The 20,569-nt window shown below is 37.9% G+C and overlaps 1 protein-coding gene across 3 annotated transcripts in view; it reads right to left on the bottom strand.

Moving 5' to 3' along the window:
* The window catches only part of LOC142343734 (TBC1 domain family member 1-like), a 56,733-nt gene extending 39,594 nt beyond the window's left edge, over window positions 1-17,139 (bottom strand). For all 3 annotated transcript variants that reach the window (XM_075395197.1, XM_075395196.1, XM_075395198.1), the window contains exons 1-6: window positions 16,685-17,139; window positions 15,628-15,815; window positions 14,890-15,058; window positions 12,270-12,359; window positions 7,539-7,668; window positions 6,665-6,820 (exon numbers count right to left, since the gene is read on the bottom strand). In XM_075395197.1, the coding sequence (XP_075251312.1) occupies window positions 6,665-6,820; window positions 7,539-7,668; window positions 12,270-12,359; window positions 14,890-15,058; window positions 15,628-15,815; window positions 16,685-17,065 (1,114 nt within the window). In that variant the 5' untranslated portion in view covers window positions 17,066-17,139. The remainder of the gene's footprint in view (window positions 1-6,664; window positions 6,821-7,538; window positions 7,669-12,269; window positions 12,360-14,889; window positions 15,059-15,627; window positions 15,816-16,684) is intronic.
* Window positions 17,140-20,569: the final 3,430 nt, after the last annotated feature.

Below are 20,569 nucleotides of genomic sequence, written 5' to 3' on the forward strand. Positions count from 1 at the left end.
GATGCTTATTAAAAAAATAGAAGGCGCCCTCTTGGTAACCATTTTTTAAATACGACCAGTAGAGTACAAAATAGGTGTGATGGGTTCAGAAAATATGGGTCAAGAAGGATCGATCTCATTTAAGAACGAGGCGTTTAAAAGTTCAAGCAGGCAAAAAGGCCCCACAGATTTTATTTCTGCACTGACCAAAACTTGTTCGGCTGCAACAGACAGAAGCCAAAATACAATTTAACAAACTCACATCTACAAAACATTAGCAAAACTTGCAAAACACAACCAATAGACTGTCGGCAAATAGCCGCGACTAACTCCCCTGGATTCCATTGTCTTTGAATAAAGCAACAGATAAAGTGACGGACTGTTATTATTAAAATTTTAAATTTGATTTTAAGATTCGGCGAAACGATGCATCAATTAATTGTAATAGTTCGAGGACTACTTTTGCGTGAAAGTATTGATAAGTGCCGGGGAGAGTTGAGAAGATGAAGCTGAGTTGAAACGAAGCCCGACACTAATCCATGAGGCAGTATTGAAAAAAAAATTGTGCACGTGCGTTGTTAGGTTGTTAAGCAAATTAAGCAGCTAAAAGGAGAAAATTATCGAATATTGAGCTCGATATAAATACTTTTTGCCCCCCCCCCCCCCTGTTTTTGCGTCCTGATTATTTATTTGTGGAGTGCATGTGGAATCTTTTTGGGGCTAGACGAAGATCCTGATATCAGTTCTCCGGTGAGACCCTTCCTTTTCTAATACTTTTTACGTATTGGTTGCAGCGGTTGCCATAGACTTCATTCGCCAGGAGTCACAACTTTTGTCCCATCCCCCACCCCCCAAGTAAGCTTCCTGTGGTGGCTGTCCCCCCAAATTTTCTGGGGCAGAGATTATTGTTTCACGATAGACACGAATCGAGATAAATGAACGAACACCCAGTCAAATTGGATTGAAACCGGAAATCGCTTATTTATTCACTGTTTTTGCGTCCAATTATTGTTTACAATGCAAAAAGCACTGAGTTCTGAGCAAGCTAATCAGCTTGATACAACAGAAGAGCTCCAGACAGGTTTTGAATCCGCCGAGTTCAATGATAGTGAAAACCAAGAAAAACACGATGAGTATTTCGTCCATAAGAACACTGAAATCTGGATTCCTAGTCACGATAAAAACATATACAAAGCAAGAGTTATTGGCCACGAAAACAATCGACCAAGAGTCATTATGTGAATTGGAATAGAAAATATGACACCACTTTTGACTCTTATTCAGTTTGGATTTATCTGCAATTGGTAGAAAAACTCAAGCAGCATACAGTTATGAACGATGAGGTAAACGACTTGATACAAAACGCGTTTGAGAATCCCGCGCAATTTAGATTTGAGTCTTTTAGTGGTTTAACACAAGATTTAGCGAGGCTTAATCCAGGTGACAATATTCATGCAAATAATATTTTATCAAATGCAGAGAAAGAATCTTTGATGAAAGAAATATTTCCACTCAAAAACACAAATTACAGCGTGCCTCATGAGAACGAATTGCTTTGGGAAGATAGATGGAATACTGTTTGCACACGCAGATGTAAATTTTACAGATTGCCGACTGGAAAAATTGGTAAACAGTATGTCGAGATGCTAAACTGCGGACTTGAAATGTTCCTGAAATCAAACATTCCATCAGAGCGACTTCTGGTTTTTTCGGCTCTCATACTCCACAGAGACAACAAAGTGAGACACTCCAAAGATGTAAAAATAGCAAATGAAAATAGGATGAAGGAGTGGTCGGTGGAAAAATTTCAATCTCTTGTTCATTCTTATAAGAGAAGCACGCAATTCTCGAGCAAAGCTGTGGCCCCGAGGAGCGTTTGCGAAAATGGTTCAAGAAGGGAACGTCAAAAGTGCAACAAAGTTCCTTGCAGATAAAAACGAAACGAGTGTTCTTAAGCCTTCTGATTTAATAGACGGAAGAACGATAGCCGAAATTCTGCAAGAAAAGCACCCGAAAGCCTCACCACTATTCGAAGAGACATTCAACATATCAGAACTTCCTCCTCTAGAAAAATTGAATATAACAAGCAGTACAATTGAAAAACAAGCCCGGAAACTTTTCGGTAGTTCAGGACCCTCAGGATCAGACGCCAACCACTGGTTTGATGCGTTAATCGGGTTTGGCCTCGAAAGCTCCAGATTGAGAGACTAAGTTTCTCATCTAGGTAATTTGATCGCAAACGAAATCATTTCGTGGCGTAAAATCAAAGCCCTGTTCTCATGTCGACTTATTGAATTAGATAAACAACCAGGAGTCAGACCAATCGGTATTGGTGAAACTTTGCGAAGATTACTCGGTAAAGCAATGGCGGACTTAGCTGGTGATAATTTGGCGTATGCGTTTGGATCAGAACAACTTGCGGGTGATGTGTCATGTGGAATTGAGGGATCGATTCATGGACTTCGAGAGTTGTTTGAGAAAAAGTCCTCCAATGGTTTTGGTCTGTTGCTACTTGATGCAAAAAATGCATTCAATTCTATAAACAGAACTTCCGCACTTCTAAACGCTAGAACACTTTGGTCCCGAGCTTCCACTTTTCTGTACAAGTTACCAGGAAAGCTCCAAACTTGTGTTGAGCAATACTGACGTCTTTATCCGCAGCGAAAAAGGGACAACTCAAGGCGACCCTCTTTCAATGCTGTTTTATGGCGTTGCTCTATTGCCTTTAATCAAAAAATTGCACAACCCGACGAAACATAAACTAAGTTTTTATGCAGATGATGCCGCGGCTTGCGGAAAGTTCGATGACTTAAAACAGTGGCTGCAACAAGTAGTTGATGAGGGGCCGAAGTATGGATACTACCCTAAGCCAAAAAAAGACCTTCCTTATTGTTCATCCCGACCGCGTTGATGAAGCGAAGCGTTGCTTTGAGCAAAGCGGCTTGAAAATTGTAACTGGAAAACGTTATCTTGGAGGCTTCATTGGCGATGAAACTACCATGAAAGAATTTGTTCACGAAAAAGTAAAAAAAATGGCAGGCTAAGATTCAACTTTTGAGCGCTGCAGCCAATTTCTGCCCTCATGATAGTTTCTCGGTGTTTACTAAATCAGGCCGAATGGAATTTTCTGAGAGTTGTCCCAGGTTGCGATGAATTTTTGAAACCACTAGAAGATTCAATAAAAAACCAGTTCATATCAACCATAACTAACATTTATAATGTGAGTAAACCTCAACGTAGCCTGTTCACTTTGTCTGCTAAGAATGGAGGATTAGGTATTCCAGACCCAGTGGTAAGAGCGAGTGAGCAGTCTGAAATGTCCAAGAAAACATCTTCACTGATTTCGGATCCTATTTTGAATGGAACGACATTGACATCGACGAACACAAAACTCACGTTCGCAGCAGCAATTGAAGTTTTCAGCTGGAAAATGAGTCCCAGCAGAGTAGCACATATAAGGGTTTGTTAGAACAAGCATGCACATCAGAGAGAACAAGAATGGAGCGGAATTTCAAAACGGGAAACTCTTGTTCTTTAACAGCAAAGTGTCAGAGAGACAATTTTGTTTTGTCGAAGAATGAATTCCAGGATTCCATGGCGCTAAGATACGGTTTACCCCTAACAAATCTCCCTGTGAAATGTGACGGCTGTGGTGAAGATTTCCATCTTCAGCATGCCCTAATCTGCAAAAAAGGAGGCCTGATTGCACAAAGGCATAATGAAATTAGAGATTTATTGGGAGACTTATCGTGCCTTGCATGGACTTACACTCAAAAAGAACCAGTAATTCGTGAACATTCAGAGAATCAGAAAGCGTTAAGAGCCGATCTTCTCATAAGAGGTGTCTGGAGCCCGCAAGAAACTGCCTCGTTTGATATTCGTGTCACAGACACTGAGGCAAAATCCTACAGCAACAGAAATCCAGAGGATGTGGTGGAAAGCTGCGCTGACGAAAAGAGAAAATACTCCGAGGCCTGCCAGGAAAAGCATATAGCTTTTACTCCGTTAATTTTCAGTGTTGACGGCATGATGGCCAGAGAGAGCAAAATTTTTCTCAGAAGACCGGCGGACAGACTCGCTTCTAAGTGGGACAAACCCTACAGCATTATCATGAACTGGGTCAAACTGAGATTGAATTTTGCCATCTTAAGGGCTTCAAATCTGTGCATCAGAGGAACTAGATCTAAATGGAGATCGTATCGCTATGCAGATGGAGCCTTTATACATGAAGAAGTATGTTGACGTTCCAGTTGTAATCGGATAAAAGTTATCAAATATTTATCACAAACCTTGAGAGGGCAGCGTACTTGTACTGGCATGGATTCAAAAATCCATTTTATAAGTCACCCAATCAGCAAGGACAACAAATTTTAACGCAAATTATTAGCTCTCTGACGTTTTGTCACCCAATGAGTGGGGGCATCAACCTAAAATCAAATTGACGATGGAGCGAACAAATTCAATTGGTCTCAATTTGAAAAGGTCATCAATCCGAAAAACTACATTACGTATCCAGAAGAAAGCCCTCTAGCTAAATTAATGCCTAAGATCACATGTTTTCGTTCTTACCTGATCTAAGTGGGGAGAACAAAAGCATATTGTAGGAGGCCTATTTCTTGTGAAGAAAAGAAACTGACTGCTGATACTAGATTTAATAAACTGGTAATCTGTTGTGTTGATTACAACCTGTTAACCAAGTTATTTGTCAATTGATTGCAGTATTGGTGAAATAATGCGTAGAAGTAGTTATCAATGGTTTTAGACCTTCCATCAATATGTGACTTCTCAAAAGGCCATTTTTGGCAAATTCTGAGCAAGGCAACTGAACACAACCCCTTTACTAAATCAAGAAATTTTCGCAGCAAAAGCAAAAAATTGAATGAAAAACTGAAAACACGGAACAGATTGCCAAAGATCAAATTACCAAAGGCTGCTCAACGTAGAGAAAAAAACTTTTCGAAAAGTTACTCTAATTTGGGGTGCAGTTTTCCTTTAATTGTAAAACTATACTTAACAACCTCTACGCTGAAAACTACTAAGCTGAACACCAGTGCGTTTGTTTCGATTTTCAGAAGTCAAACGTGAAAATTTTGACATGTATAAAACCGAAAACCTGATAAAAACGTAAAGCGAATTTTAAAACATAGCAGGTTAAGTCCTCAATTACAACCCAAATAAATGGACTAACTAACGACCTGACAATTACCAATTTTCAGCAACATCAAACTAAGAGAGTCAACAAAAGCCCAGACCATGTATAAGCAAAAATGAACAAAAAACTAATTAGAAAAATTTATATTTCCAAGATTTAGTGTTTTAAGAATCATTAAAAAGCAAAACTAAAAAAAAATATTGACTCTACCCATCCCTAGAATAAGTACACAATACAAAAACCTTGTGGAAATCAAGCAAAAAGAGGCGAAAACTGAAGAAATTGGCAAGAAACAGATCTTTGAGTTAGTGACGTCAAAGTAAGAGAACCTCAAAACTGCACGCCAAAATCCTTCACCAAAGCGTATAAAAATTGTCATAAAATAACCTTTTACTAGCTCTAATGGCCGAAAAAAGTGACAATAGAACTACAAATGAAGGCATGATTAGCAAAATTTACTTCAACATTTCGAAAAACCGTTTCAAAAAAGTTAGAAAACGCTAGCAAGATGGAGCCAATAAATTGACCAATATAACCCGGCACTGCAAGGCCAATAAGATCTCTTTTGATAGGGAAAATTGAAAAAAAATTCAATTTTCAATTTTGCGCCCGCCCAAAACTTGCGGCATGAAGGAAAAACTTTTATCACTCTTTTATTTTGTGCATTCACAGGCGAAAATATTCTGCCAACGTTGTCTGAAATTAGTCGAAGACCAACTAAAACAAAGACAGTACTCCAAATTGCAATTTACGCTATCAAGTTCTCAATTGTCCCTAATGATTGTCTTTATGTGAGAACGGTTATTAAAACACGTGTCAAAAGTACCATTTTTCCAACTATTACACCCCTCGATAAAATTCGGGCGAGGAGTTTGGACACAATTACATGGGAAATAGTGAAAAACTTTTTTTTATAATCATTGATTTTTTAGCTACAGGGTTTAAGATAGTTCGAGAAGAATGTTGCCAGAATTGGTCGACAGTCCCAATCTGAAATGCTTCAAGTGCCCAATATTTTTTTTTGAAAAAAAAAAACGCTGACTGTGTTTTGCAACATGAGATGACAACTTTTAAGGACGGACACTTGAGTACTTCATAGCCTCAAGTGGATATTGGAGTAACGCCTTTCAATGTTTTAATTGGTACGAGCAGCACAAAAAACTAAAAGCAGTACTTCGAAATCAACTTGAAGCTATGAAGTATTCGAGTTCAAAAATTTTACTTAATGGCTAGAAAAATAGGTCGCGGTTGATGGAGCTTTTGGCCTAAAATCTCACCCCCCCCCCCCAATTTGTTCAATAATAACACGTTTTTCACGAGTCTCACCTCCAAAAAAGACAATCCTTCACTACACTGATTCGGAGAAAGATAGAACACCAATACAATACAAATCCTTTGATTTCAAAATTCATCGATTTCAAAAAAACACGATCACCCCCAAAAAAGCTACACATCGCAGCTGAAAAAAAATTAGCTGCATGTCAAGGAAAGCATTTATTTATTTTGGTTAGCATTTTAGCGTGTCCCTCTTACCGCCTCCTGCTTGGTTGATCCATTGTTGGAGGGGTTCCATAGTTGGACTATGGTCGTGGTTGTTAGTGTTGAACTGACTCTGCTGTTGTGCGAAGTCGGACAGTAATGACTGGAACTTTGTTCGTATTGCACTGTTGATTGAAGTGTCGTCCAGCTCTACAAAACAAACAAACAAACACTCGAGTTACAACAATTTGACACCAAAATGATAGCTGATTACACAACTAAAATTGATCAATCTTTTCTAGTGTTTCAGCGTTTCCTCTCACAAATTCGACAATCCTGAGCAAAACAATCCTGATTAAGTGAACTTTTAAGAGACGCAATTAATACTTGTTAAAAACTATAATAGGCTCTCATAATATACAAACTTTGCCGTCTTCCTATTCTTGACATCAACGAATGAACCCATATTAGTTTTCAAAGCAGAACATTAATCGCGTCATTTTTTCGACGAGAGAAAACATCAACATAACTGACCAACGTCAGAAAATTGAAACTAAAGACTTGATTAAAACTGATGAGCATCGGAAAATAAACAGCTAAATCTTAAAGAACAACATTTGAGCTGCTGAAAATAGCATTAGTCTTAATCAAAAGTTCGTAACAGTTTATTCAATATTTTGCATTTTGACGCGATGCCGGCAATTTACCTAGCGTTTACTACAAAGATCAGCCCAAGTTAAAATTTAAATTCTTATAACTAACAATTTGTCAAAGTCAATCACGACAACCGGAAAAATATACTACAAAATCCAACCGAAAACAACTGTTAGAAACATTAGCGTGCGAGCATCTGTTATTTGAAAGGAAATTCGATGCTCTTTTATACTATACTTCTTTGATACTATGATTGAAATAATGGGTAACTAACTTTCAAGTTGTCGACACAGTTCGTGAAGGATATTCATGGGGCAAGTGTCGCATGTTTTGGGTCGACTGAGTTGGAACTGTTTGATGCTCTGTTTCACCAACTCCTGCACTTTCTGACTCATCATAAATGTCTGCAAAAAAAACAAACTAACAAACAGCTGAGAAACACACATGGCTATATAGCACAGATATCTTTGCTAATTAATAAGTTTTGGTTTTCTTTTCTTGTGACGAGATACATAGAACAGGAATTGGAAATGATAAAACATAGCTGGTAGATTGCCAGAAAATAGCCGCAAAAGATTCGTAGATCGGCAGTCTAAAAAAACAGTAAAAAAAAGACAGACCAAAAAAACTCGTCTTTTCATTGAAGGCTGATCTGTTATATTTTGATTAAAAAATCTGTAAAGTTAATGCTGCCTCTACTAGCTGATCTCAAATAACCTTCATTTAGAGTGACATACACCCATTTGACCTTATCTCTTTGAATTAAAGTAAATAAAAGTCAATTTCAAAGTGAGGAAGTCATTTTTGAGAGTGAGGTAAGTCAAGTGTGACCAAAAATTTAATCACGCGCATGAACAAAAAAGTCGCTCCACTAAGAGCGAAAAATGACGTCACAAATGCAATTCAGTTGAAATTGCATGAACGAATGAACAAAAAGTGGCTGTGACGTCATATGGTCGTAACAAAAATCATGACGACGAAATAAAAAACATAGCAGGACAAGTCCTGACGTACAATTCAAAGAATTTTCATTGACTAAACAAAAAACTAGACCTAGAACGGACTATGAGTGGATTTGGAAAACCATTTCAAAAAAAATCAGATAAAAACAAAAAAAAACAGAAAATTAATGTCAAAATGCCACTAGCGAGAACAAAAAACCACTAGCGAGAAATTTCAATCTGATTCTCACAAAAAACTAGGCCAATAATGAACTACAAATGGATTCGGAAATCATTTGGAAGAAAATCCGATCAAAAAATCGAAAAAACAGTAAAAATCAAAGTGAAACTGCCGCATGTGAACAAAAAACCACTAGCGAGAAAGCGAATTTTTGTTCAAACACCAATTTCTCACTCTATTTTAAAATTAGAGCGAAAAATATCACGCCGCAAAACCACTCGCTTTTTCGCTCCATTTCCTGTTTCGGCGTGACCAAAATCACTACTCCAATTTGACTTCAAAAATCATGAAAATGTGTGAACAGTTCTTAAAAAAAAGACAGCGCCCCAATACAATTCAAATTCTTTGAATTGTAAAAAAACCAAGAGAAGGCCAATAATAGCCCCAGCTATCACTGTGCGGCTTTTAAAAAGTTTTGTTAAGATTTTGTGAAGAGCTGACGAGAAATTTTCTTGGCTTAGCTTGATTAGATCTTGTCAGGATTTACCACAAAAATTTGTATTTTAAGATGTTTCAAGTTTTGCAAAAGATTTCAAGATCATACACGTCTCATTAAGGTGTATCAAGGTTCGATTAAAACTGACAAGACGAGTTCTGAATAACAGATTTTAATACCCTAAGCAGCAAAAGCATTTAGCGCCAAATTGGTTCTGAGGTTGATCTTGGTACGTGAGAAGTTTGACAAATAGTTCACTTAATTGGGCTACTTAATTCGATTCGCGAAAAGAACGTGCCATTTGCTTACAAGGGAAACACGGACACTGATACCGACAAACTTAGCACAGAAAAATTTTCATCCGCAGTTATTCTTTGCCATCAACATCGTTTTTACACAATTTTCAAATTTCAGCATTGAATAAAAAGAAAACCGTCACTAGACCTATTGCTGTGGGTGAAGTTATTCGGCGCCTTGTTGCCAAGTGCATTGCAAAAGAAGCAGCCATCGAGGCGGTTGAGTTGTTTGGTTCAAAGCAGTTGGGAGTTGCTGTCAAGGGTGGTGCCGAGAGCATAGTGCATGCCACAAAAATAACCTTCGAAAGAATGAAGAGTGTAAAAAGTGGTGGCATACTTCAAATTGATTTCAGAAACGCATTTAATTCAGTGAAGCGCAGTCATCTCCTCGGCTCAACAAAAGTTTTGATGCCTAGTATAATTTCATTTGCATCCTTTTGTTACTCGAAACAGTGATTTGTTCTTCAATGGCTCAATTGTTGACAGTCAGACAGGAGTGCAACAAGGTGATCCACTAGGTCCACTTTGTTTTCATTGGCCATCTGGCCTCTTATTGACGAAATCGAAAGCAAAATACCGAATCTCTTGCAACATTGCTGGTATCTCGATGACGGAATTATTGCAGGAACTGAGATCGAACTTTGTAAAGCGTTAGAAATTCTCTCAGAATCAGGAGAAAAATTTGGTTTGGAACTCAGGAAGGATAAGTGCGAGCTATGGTCATTTGAAAGCATGACAAAAATTGACAGTTTGATCAAGAGGAACTGTGTAGATGGAATTGAAATTTTAGGAGCCGCTATAGGATCTGACGCTTTTGTTTCCTCTTGTTTACTCAAACGCGTTAAAAAATTAGAGGAACTTCTAGACAATTTAGCATATGTAGACGATCCTCAATGTGCTCTTGGTATTTTGCGTTTTTGCCTTGGTGCTCCCAAAATGGTCTCTTTGCGATGCAATTCTTCGGACGAATCAAATAAAATCCTTCGAAAATTTGATTCGGTTCAGCGTGCAACCTTTGAAGGTATTCTTGGAGTTTTGTTGTCAGACACCTCTTGGGACCAAGCATGCCTTCCAATCAATAAAACCGGTGTAGGAATAAGACGATCAGCAGATCAAGTTCAGGCTGCATACGTCGGATCTGTTTTTCAATCCTCTGTTCTTGTAGAAAAATTAACAGGCCATAATCCAACTGAAGACATCTCATTTATTAAAGCAGTTGAAGAATTGAGCGAAATTGCGACGACATATCCTTCTCAAAGAAAAATTCAGGAGGAACTTGATAACTCAGCCTTTGACAACTTGTTAGGAAAACAAAGTTCCATCAGGGAAAAAGCTCGCTTACAATCTCTTTCTCTACCGCAGTCTGGTGCCTGGTTATCCGCAGCCCCCATTCCAGCTCTGGGACTACACCTATCTTCCAATGAGTTCCGTGTTGTTCTCAAATATCGACTGGGTGTAAAATTGTACGAGAACGAGAGAAAATGTCCTTTTTGTAAATCTGGGACTCTAGATGTAATGGGCGACCATGCGGTGTCATGCCATGGTCGCGGTGATATGATCTCTCGTCATGATCGTATACGAGACAGAATTATATCAGCTAGCTCGGGAGCTCTTTTGTCACCCATCTCTGAACAGAAAAGTTTACTACCCGACAATAACTCCAGACCGCGCGATATCTTACCTGTTTGGAATAATGGTCTACCAGCAGCTTTAGACGTTACCGTCACTTCTCCCTTGCAGTCAAGCCTCATTATAAATGCGTCGGAGAAGAGTGGTTTCGCTCTGTCAGCTGCTGAGGACAGGAAGTACGAACAGTACGCCCAGAATTGTAGTGAAGTCGGAATTCAATTCATTCCTTTGGCTTTCGAAACATTTGGAGGATTTTCAGAGACAGTTCGTAAGACCCTCAAACGAATCGCTACTCTGGCTGATAACAGAAATTTGCAGCCGGCGGGGTTGTCGGTAGCCTTCAGTAGGTTATCTCAATCAGTCTCTGTTACAGCAATTCGGGGGTCTGCAATCATGCTCCTTGCAAGGGATGCAAGATTATAGACACATATGAAACGGGAGCAGATCTTTGAATCCTTGTTGCAGAAGTTAAGAGGCGAGTCGGCATTGAATAGTGTGTCATCCATGAGCGGGGACAATCTATAGTGATAAGTTTTTGACTCACCCAATGAGCGGGGAGCCCAAATTTAATGAATTATCATACTAGTTGTACCTCAGTGGCGGGTGAAATGTGATTGTCCAGAACAGGAAGTTTTACCTCAAACAATTTTTCCAAAAAGGAAACTATTTTGATTGCATGATTGATTGCATGGGTTGAACTGATAACAATGATCATTGATCGTTTATGAACCAAGATTTTCTAATTTCGTGAATTAATTTTAGTCGTCCCTAAAAAAAATTCGAAACTTGCATTTGAATGCTGTCATCTTATTATTTTGTTGTCATTTACTAAATTTGTTGTTATATACTAAATTTGTTGTTATTTACTAAATTTGTTGTTATTTACTAAACAATATGACATTAATCAGGTACATTAATACAGACAGATTTGTATTATTTTCAAAGCTTTATGAGGTTAACCAATTCTTGCTAAGTGCCATTAGAAGCCAGGATAGAAAAATTTTAAAGACGGGTGGGTGCCAATAACCAAACAAACTTTAAAAACATAACCAACTAAACATCGGAAGAATTGCTCTCGAACGACTAGTGCGAGCTCTAATCAATTACAGCCTGCTTCAGTCGGAGGGGGGGGTCTAAATGGGACTAAGAAGTTCAATAGTGGGCTTCAAATAACCACATTAGAGGTTACACTATTAAGACAGTGAAAAACGGCACCAGTTTCGCCGCACTTTTCATTTGACTTTTAGTATTAAATTACCGCCAATTGAGTTCAGCTGCTTGAAATTGTGATTGAGAGAGAATTTTAGATCACGCGAAACGCAAAAAGTCAAGGGGGTAAAAGTCACTCGAAAAGTCAAAACCGTGAAGCAAAAATTTTGCATTAAAAAAGACACACACGTTTACAATAATTGCTATGAACTTCGTTCAAGAGCAATTAAAAACAATTCCGTTAAAAACTTACAATTTCGGAGTCATCACTTTGCAGACAGTAACAGACAGAGTAATTGTTCTCCCGACACACAATGGCCAAAGCGTCACAGTGTGTCTTACCCTGAAATAACAATCGCTCAACTTCGAAAGAGTTCCGTTTACACATAGCTCGTGCCCACTTTCGAATAAACCTTCAGACGGAATAAATGATTTAGACTAGTATGTAAACTGAGCAGGGATAACTACCAACGAAACGCCTAGACAGCCAAAATTGACATAATAGCAGCGTGATGATACTGTTCAAACACGTGGTTACACCGATCATGATTCAATATATTGATTTGACAAATATTTGAATTAATCGACCTAGGTTCATAACGAACACCGTCACACGTTTTTCAATCAGGTTCTTACAGAAAAGACTAGGCAACGTGTATTCGCTACAAGTACTACAAATCTGACTCAAATTTATCATGTTGCAACTACTCAAATGTATCATGTCGAATAAACTTCTGTTATTTGGGAAAGGAAATAGTATTAAGAATAAAAATTAATCAAAATCAATATAAACGCTGATATACAAGCGCTATATTGAGTGGGAAAGATTGAAACAGGACACGAGCTCAACAGACTACAACAAATTCTGTCGTCAGAAAGGCATCAAAATTATATTTTTGAAAAATTTTAAAGCAGACATAACTTGCGAAATAGATACAAGACTCGCGTAAACCTGTGGCAGTACTGTCTGTTATTGAATTAGACTTATGGGATCTTTGCCGTTTGTGCCCCCACAGAACGTTATGATCCCCCCCAATTACAGAGCACGTGTGATTACATGGTGAATCAGTATGTAAAAAATGTCACGTGCGTCTGGGAGGTGCAAATAATATGCACCCACTAAGCTAGGGGGGCACAAACGGAAAAGATCCCAATTAATTACTATTTATTCTTTATTATTCAATACAACTTAAATTTCAGGAAACATTTATTTCAGTAATCTGACAATCCAAAATTTCACAAAATGTATTGCAATACAATTGAATACACACCATTCTTAGCTTTTGTGATGTGTTTTAGGTCTTGGCTCAGACGGGCTTTGAGTTTTGGTTTAGCTTTGTTTTAGTTTTGGATTTCAAATTTGGTTTAGTTTTAGTTTCCGACTTATGTACTGTAAAGGTGTCTTCAAAAAACCTTCAATTAGATTAATACATATATCATTGATTTCAAAGCCTCCAATAAAGAATAGCAAAATCAATTTGAGAGAGGAAAACTCATTTTGAGAGAGTTGAGACACCTGTAACCAAAAAATTCATAAAACAATTGTTCCAATAATTGAGAAAATGACGTCACACACGCAATTCAGTAAAAAAAATGCATGAACGAATGAGCAAACGCTGATTTGAAGTCATATGGTGCTAACATGTTGACGACAAACTAGAATGTTGACACAAAGACCAAGAGAAGGCCAAAAGTAGCTCCGGTCAGCTATGGGTATCGCAGTTAAGTAGAGGTTTTTAGAACTATTTTTAAAATCGCAAGAAGGACCAGAGAAAATTTATCGATTAAAATGGACTAACAGTCACAAAACACGTCAAGATGAAATAATTTTACAATTCAGAATCAAATCGTAAAGTTATGCGAGGAAAGTTCGAAAGGTTTCTTTAGCCTTAGAATTACCAAAAACATCAAAGCAGCTTAGCTAGCAGACTCAAATGATTTACAACCTTCTGATACTCTAGACCTGAAAACTTTTTATTACCAGACCTTAAAGCAAAATTGGATCTTTTCCGTTTGTGCCCCTGAGCTTAGTGGGTGCATATTATTTGCACGCCCCCCCCCCCAGATGCAAGTGCCATATTTTTACATAATGATTTACTATGTAATGACACGTGCTCTGTAAACGGGGGCTGCATAACGTAGTGGGTGGGGGGGAGGGGAGAGAAATGGAAAAGATCCCTCAAAATAATGCTAACACATAGATAGACGTTATTTCATTAAGAATTTAATGAATTTAACAATCATAAATATAATTTTCTCAAAGGGATGAAAAAGAATCTGCTTTTTATTTATTTTTGATTAAAAAAAAGTAGGTATTGCAGATATATTTCATGGTAAAATTCGAGCTTTTCTTTAAAAAGGCAAAAACAAATTGAAAATAAACCTCAACACCTCAAACAATGAAAAACTGTTCAAACTTGAAAAAAAAAATCTGAAATACTTTCTACTAAATAATATCTGTGAAATGAACAGGATGATAAATCTTGCAGCTGAATAGCCAGTTATATTTTTTCACATATTGCAATTTGGACAATAACTATCAGGCAGATACAAAGTGTAAAGCAAAGAAATTTATGAAATTTTACAGAACTTTAAGTACCTACAAAACAGCAAAAAATACAACAACCAACTCGAAGAACTATCTTTCTAATGTTACAGATTTTTTTTTGCAAAATATTGTAGCAGTAAAAACAATTTATAAACAATTCTCGTCGGTCAAAAATGCATGATTTATTCCTAATTGGCAGAACTTTATGTTCGTGTCTTAAATATCAACCGCTAATGATTTTAAGCAGTCAATGTTACCTACATAACCTTCTTAAAAACTGTAAAAGCCAATTTATTCCAGAAATAATCTCATGACATATACGAACCAGAGAGCATCCAGTGATGTCGATGTACCTCCTAGCAATGACTGACTGCTTTGCAGTCTTGTTATCGCTCACAATGTAGAAGTGTTCAGAGCCAGTTCTGATGTAAGAAATCACATTCTTCATGTGCAGGTGTGTCAGAATGGCGAAATTCTTGGGGCCATTCGGAGCACTGAAACCATGCAAATGGATATTTGACAAAATGGCAGGACATATCACTAACAGCTAAGATTTATGCCAAAAATCATAGTCATCAATGCTCAACTCAATTTAAGTACAAAGTACTTTTTTTTCCATTTTTGCCTTTCTTTCATCCTCCGTTTCTGTTATATCCAGGTGACTCAAAAATCTTTCTTCTCTATTCGGGCTGTACCGAAAAAGCATGAACTTGCTTATTTACCGTCCACCTTGGTGCTTTTTATTTCATTGATTTATTTTAAAAAATGTTATTTATTTAGCATTGAGGAAATTAAATTATTATTATCAAAGTGTCATCGGGAACAAAATGTATAATTAACATGTATAACTAGTGCGAATGCGTTTTTTGCTCTAGAAAGGCTTGTGAATGCTAATTAAGAGGCGCCACTGGTCATTGCAATTAACATGTACCATTACAAAGCTGTAAATTTAGCCCTGATAAATGGTTATGTTCAAGAGGGAGTTGGTGGTGGGGTTGGGGGGGGGGGGGGGGGAAGGGGACGAGGGGCGGTAAGGTGAATTTCACGTTCCAACGACACAAACCTGCTAGTGATAATTTCATCAACATTGAGTGAAGTGAGGGTTTTTGTGTTGACAGGACCGACAGCCACAAGTCTGAACACACTGCTGTTGAGAGCTGAGTGGAAGTCGTGCCCAGAGATCTCCAATTCCGACTTGCGTTTTAGAGCATCTTCCAGAGCACCGTTCAACAGTTTCACGTAAGATTCAATCTACACAAATACAGATGCGATATTTCAATCAGGTCTTTTTTGTTTAAAAAACCTGAACTAAAATGATGTTCGTGCGACTGAACCTGCAAAACAGTCAATGGTTGCATTTTTTCTGAACACGGCGACCCCAATTTTTGCACTAATTCTGGAGGAAAATTGGGATTTTTCTAATTGTTTAAACAAAGAGGAAGAAAAATTGACTTCCAACCATTCTCTATATAGATGTTCGTTAAAAATTTCTACTTGTCCAACTTTTAACGACCTGATCAAGGTCACGCATCTTGAAAAAAACTAGCCACAAAAATAGCAACTAGCCACAACGCGCATACTTCAACCGAAAGAGAAGGGCAAAAAGCTAAAAGGGTCGCATCAGAAAAATACATCAAAACAATCAGAAAAATAGCCCTGCGATTTTTTTTTGCAGTAATGAAAAAACTTTCATGAAACTACAAATGAACACTATAAAATAATATCAAGATTAGTCGACAAATAAACCATTTAGTGAGGTGTTGATTTATAGGCAGATATCAATCTTTCAACACCTACCTGATGGAAGATAAAAAAATCATAATTTCATTTAGCTTTCGCATGCGAGTTATCAGCCGCATGAAAATAACTTTGCAGCTAAGACAACTGCAGGCAATTATCGAGCTGTTTTGGTTAATTATTTTTCAAATTCAGTTCAGAAAATAACAAATTTGTTTTGAGGACACTCGAATGCACCACTTACTGATAATGAATGAACTCGCATAACCAATATAAATATTGACCTTTTCTGATCAAATGGCTTCAAAATTTGCAAAAATGTTTACAATACCAGCAACTACTCCAGATACTGCTAATTATAAAGTTGGTTGATTATAACTAACTTGTGACTTGTTAAAGCATTGAAAGGCGTGGATCTTGTAAGAGTTCCGGTTGTTCACGTCTTTCTCAATGTAGGCAAAAGATGGGAACTTAGAGCTCCCTCCAGTCGTGTTGCCAGGCACCGTTCTGGCATCCCTCGCTCTGGGATGGACGAATCTTGAGATGGACAATATCGGATGTGATAAAACCAAAGATCCGTCATCTTTCGAGATAGCTTTTAAAGAAGTCTTGTCAAATGAGAACATGCAATCTATTTTAGCTCCGGCTTCAGTGCTGCGACTTTGCATTTCAGCCAGAATCCAGGGTAGCATCGTTTGGGTGTGGTAGGGGGTGAGGGTAACTGTGCCCAAATAGGACAGGTTGTCAGCGTTTGATTCCTCCATGAGGATTGAAAGCCAGTCTAGGGTTCTCTATCAGGGTAAAACATTGGATCTGCAATTAAACACATGTACAATCATTGAACAACAATTTACACCCAAAAGTTTGCGCCAAGAACGAAAATTTTTGAGTCGCAGAATGAACAATGAGGCGATTAACAGATTGAATGATTCATTGATTTGGATTATAAAAGTTTAAATTTAAAGTTAATCGGAACAAAGATTTTCAATTCACCCATCATAACTTGACACGGAGCTAATGATATTTGCCCATTTGGAAATTAACAGCTACAATCACTCTGCCCTCAAATTTCACCAGGACGATATTAAAGTAATAGATTTAAAATAGATTTCAATAACATATTTTTCATAAGTCGAATAGAGACGAGAAACTTCGCCTTAAAATACTGTAGATTAACTTAATATTTAATTTTACAATAATTGCCGGCTGAATTTTTCAATTTTTGGTTGTCGGCTAAACGCCCTGTCGGCCAATACGGTCGCCACCAATGAGCTCAATATTTTTATGCTCACAAAATATACCAAGATTTTCAACTACTGATTCAATAAAAGTTGAGAATGTCGCTGAAAGCAGTGAATAAAATAGGAATTAAACGGTGGTCTGGTTGTCTTTAAATGTTATTTTACCATATTGTCTTCCAGAAAACTTACTTTCTTTGAACTTCTGAAAATTTGGTTTGCTTTGTGCCAACACAAGCGGGTACAATTTGTTCGGTTCTGCAAATAAATGAACAGTGAAGCTTCCGACTAACAAAGATTGAGCAAACAATTTTCTGTTGTTCAACGATAAAAAAAATTCTCCAGTAAACTTTCCATAGCTGCGAAATTAACTCTACTGGCGCAGCGCAGTTTATGTAGTTTCGGTTTATGCAATAACAGAATAACTTTTGATCAATAGGTGCAAATTCTGCAAATCCAGAAATAATATTGCACGTCGACTGACGTAAGAAACAAAGTGAGCATTGTTCTAAACAAACATGACTGTTTTAATAAACAAAAACAAAATGATGCCATGAAGGCAATATACAAAAGCCAATTCATGAACTTAATTGTTGCTTCAAAAAAAAATTAAGCCGTCAAAAACTGATAATCAGCTTATTTTGCGTCGTCAATAGTTCACCTCTAGTCTAACTTCAGATTTGAAAATTTATTCAACAGTTCAATTTCAGGAAATATGCCCGAAGTTCGATTCGGAAAAACCCAGCAAATTTTTGGTATAAAACCCACGAAAAACCACTAAATTTAGGGTGAAAATAACCCCAAGGAAATAAACCCCCAATTGGCCACTGAAGATCTGCGTATTTAGCCCAATTTGGCCATGCCTCGCGGTTCATGGGGCTTGCTATGAAACAATCACAACCGAACAAATTCTCACGACCGAAATTCAATGTTGATATAGATTTTTTCGTGGGCGTATAATTTCCTAGACCAGCCCAAAGTACACTATATCATGCGCTAACAGATATATACATACATGCCTTTTTTGACTTATTTTGTTTTTATACATCCATATAAGACGCATCCAATACAATAAAACAGGCAAAATGTTTCCCAAAAGCATCGAGAGGGATATTTTTCCTCATTTCCTTTCCCAGTTATTTGTCACCTGATTAATTACGTCTAAATGAACAGCATGAAATAGCCAATTATAAGCACACTTATGTTTGCTTGGCGAGGCTAGATTAGTGACTGCGTTGCATATCATTACAGCGGGCAAGGGCTTTGAATTAGGGGGAAAATAAATCGAAAGGACATTAGATCGAAAAAGGTGAAATAAGGTAAAATTGGTTCAAAAAATAGAAAGCAAAATAAAAGGGGGATGATATGCTCTCTACTCTGATTGGCTATAGTTGCACGAAAGTTTACGAACGTCCTAAATTTTAAACTGCAGAATAGCTCCCTAGGACATGCCTCGGGAGCCATAGGTCGCTTTCCTGAAGCATGCCTGAATAAATACACACGTGTGCTTCATCAGCTTGCAAAACTTGATAGAAGATAGCAATCATTCAAATTCACATCAACTCTTTTTGGAGGGGAGAGGGGGGTTATAATTTAGACATATTTTCAGTAAATTACCAGTTTTTTACGCTCTTGATTTATATAAGAGCACTCCAAAGGAAAAACTTGATTGAGCCCCCTCCCATATAACTCCTTTTTCCTCTCGTAGTTTCTTTTTTTTTTAAAAAAAATCGGAAGTGACAATTACCCCGATCTCTTGTTTGTCTTTTCAAATTATAACTGCGTGATGTATTCTGTCCCCTCCCCCCACTTTGTGGGCAAAAAATTTTACGTCCCCTCCTCACCCCCCCCCCCCCCACCCCCCAAGCACCAAGCGCTATTTTTTTACATTGTAGAGTGGGATCTAACGTCACACAATTTCTAATTGGGGGTCAAAACTAAAAAACACCGGGAGGGGGGAGGGGATCCTTAATCCAATTCTTCCGTGTTCTTCGATTTTGTGACCCTCGGTTTAGTGTCCTAACACATGAATTACGTACAGGGATACACCTCCTTTCCCAGTAGTGGTTACTTATTTGTAAGCAGCGTAATGGGTCTCAAAAGACCTCTATAATGGCATTAAAAGCTTTGCTCACAGCAAAAAATGTGATTAAACAGAACAAGAGACGAATCGTTAAATTCCAACACTCTTTCTTCTTTACGCAAGCGGAATGATACTAACAATTGCCACTGCGTCTAATTCTCTCCCTCTCACCACAGGTATCAACAAACAGTTAGCTCCTTAGTAATTGAGACAGCATCCGAAGGTTATGCTGCATTATATAAGCTTTTACTGAACGAATAACAAGATGACGCATTTTATCTTTCGAAATGCACGTTCAAACAAACTCGAAATTGCATGCGGGTCAAGAATTGATTTCAATTTAAACAGCTTAACATGGCTGGCAGATTACTAGAAAACATCTGTGGCTTTGTGAAAGAACAAATTGAAAACACAAACGACTAACGTCCCGCGAATTGCTCGCAAAAGACCGGCGAGAGGTTGGCTTCGGCAGTAGCCAGCTGCTGGGGATTAGGGATGCTAGGATTGGGGGGGGGGGGTCCAAGCCCTGGGGGTGTAGGGTTGGCAGGGCTGGGAGAGGAGATCCAAATCGCCAGGTGAAGGATGGTGGACGGGGAGAGTTTTGGGTGACTGAGGGTGGTCGCATAGGAAGTTATTAGAGGTTATTATAAATCCCACAAAAACCACTAAAATTAAAGTGAAAAAAATTACACCAATTTTGGCGCATTTTTCACTTCCATTTTAGTAGTGAACTGCCGCAATTTGAGTTCAGCTGCTGACACTTGTGCAAGAGAGAAATTTCGATCACTCAAAACAAGGGGTAAAAGTCAATCGAAATGCATATAAAAGACCAAAACATTAACATACGTTCAAGAGCAACTTAAAATGCCAAAACAAATACGCCCTAACTTTTGATTGAATTTTAATTAATGAGATCGGAAAATGAGTTACCAAAAGCGCAAAATTTA

This window comes from Convolutriloba macropyga, chromosome 1 (genome assembly GCF_964194025.1).
Source record: "Convolutriloba macropyga chromosome 1, txConMacr16.3, whole genome shotgun sequence".
NCBI classification, from domain to species: domain Eukaryota; kingdom Metazoa; phylum Xenacoelomorpha; order Acoela; family Convolutidae; genus Convolutriloba; species Convolutriloba macropyga.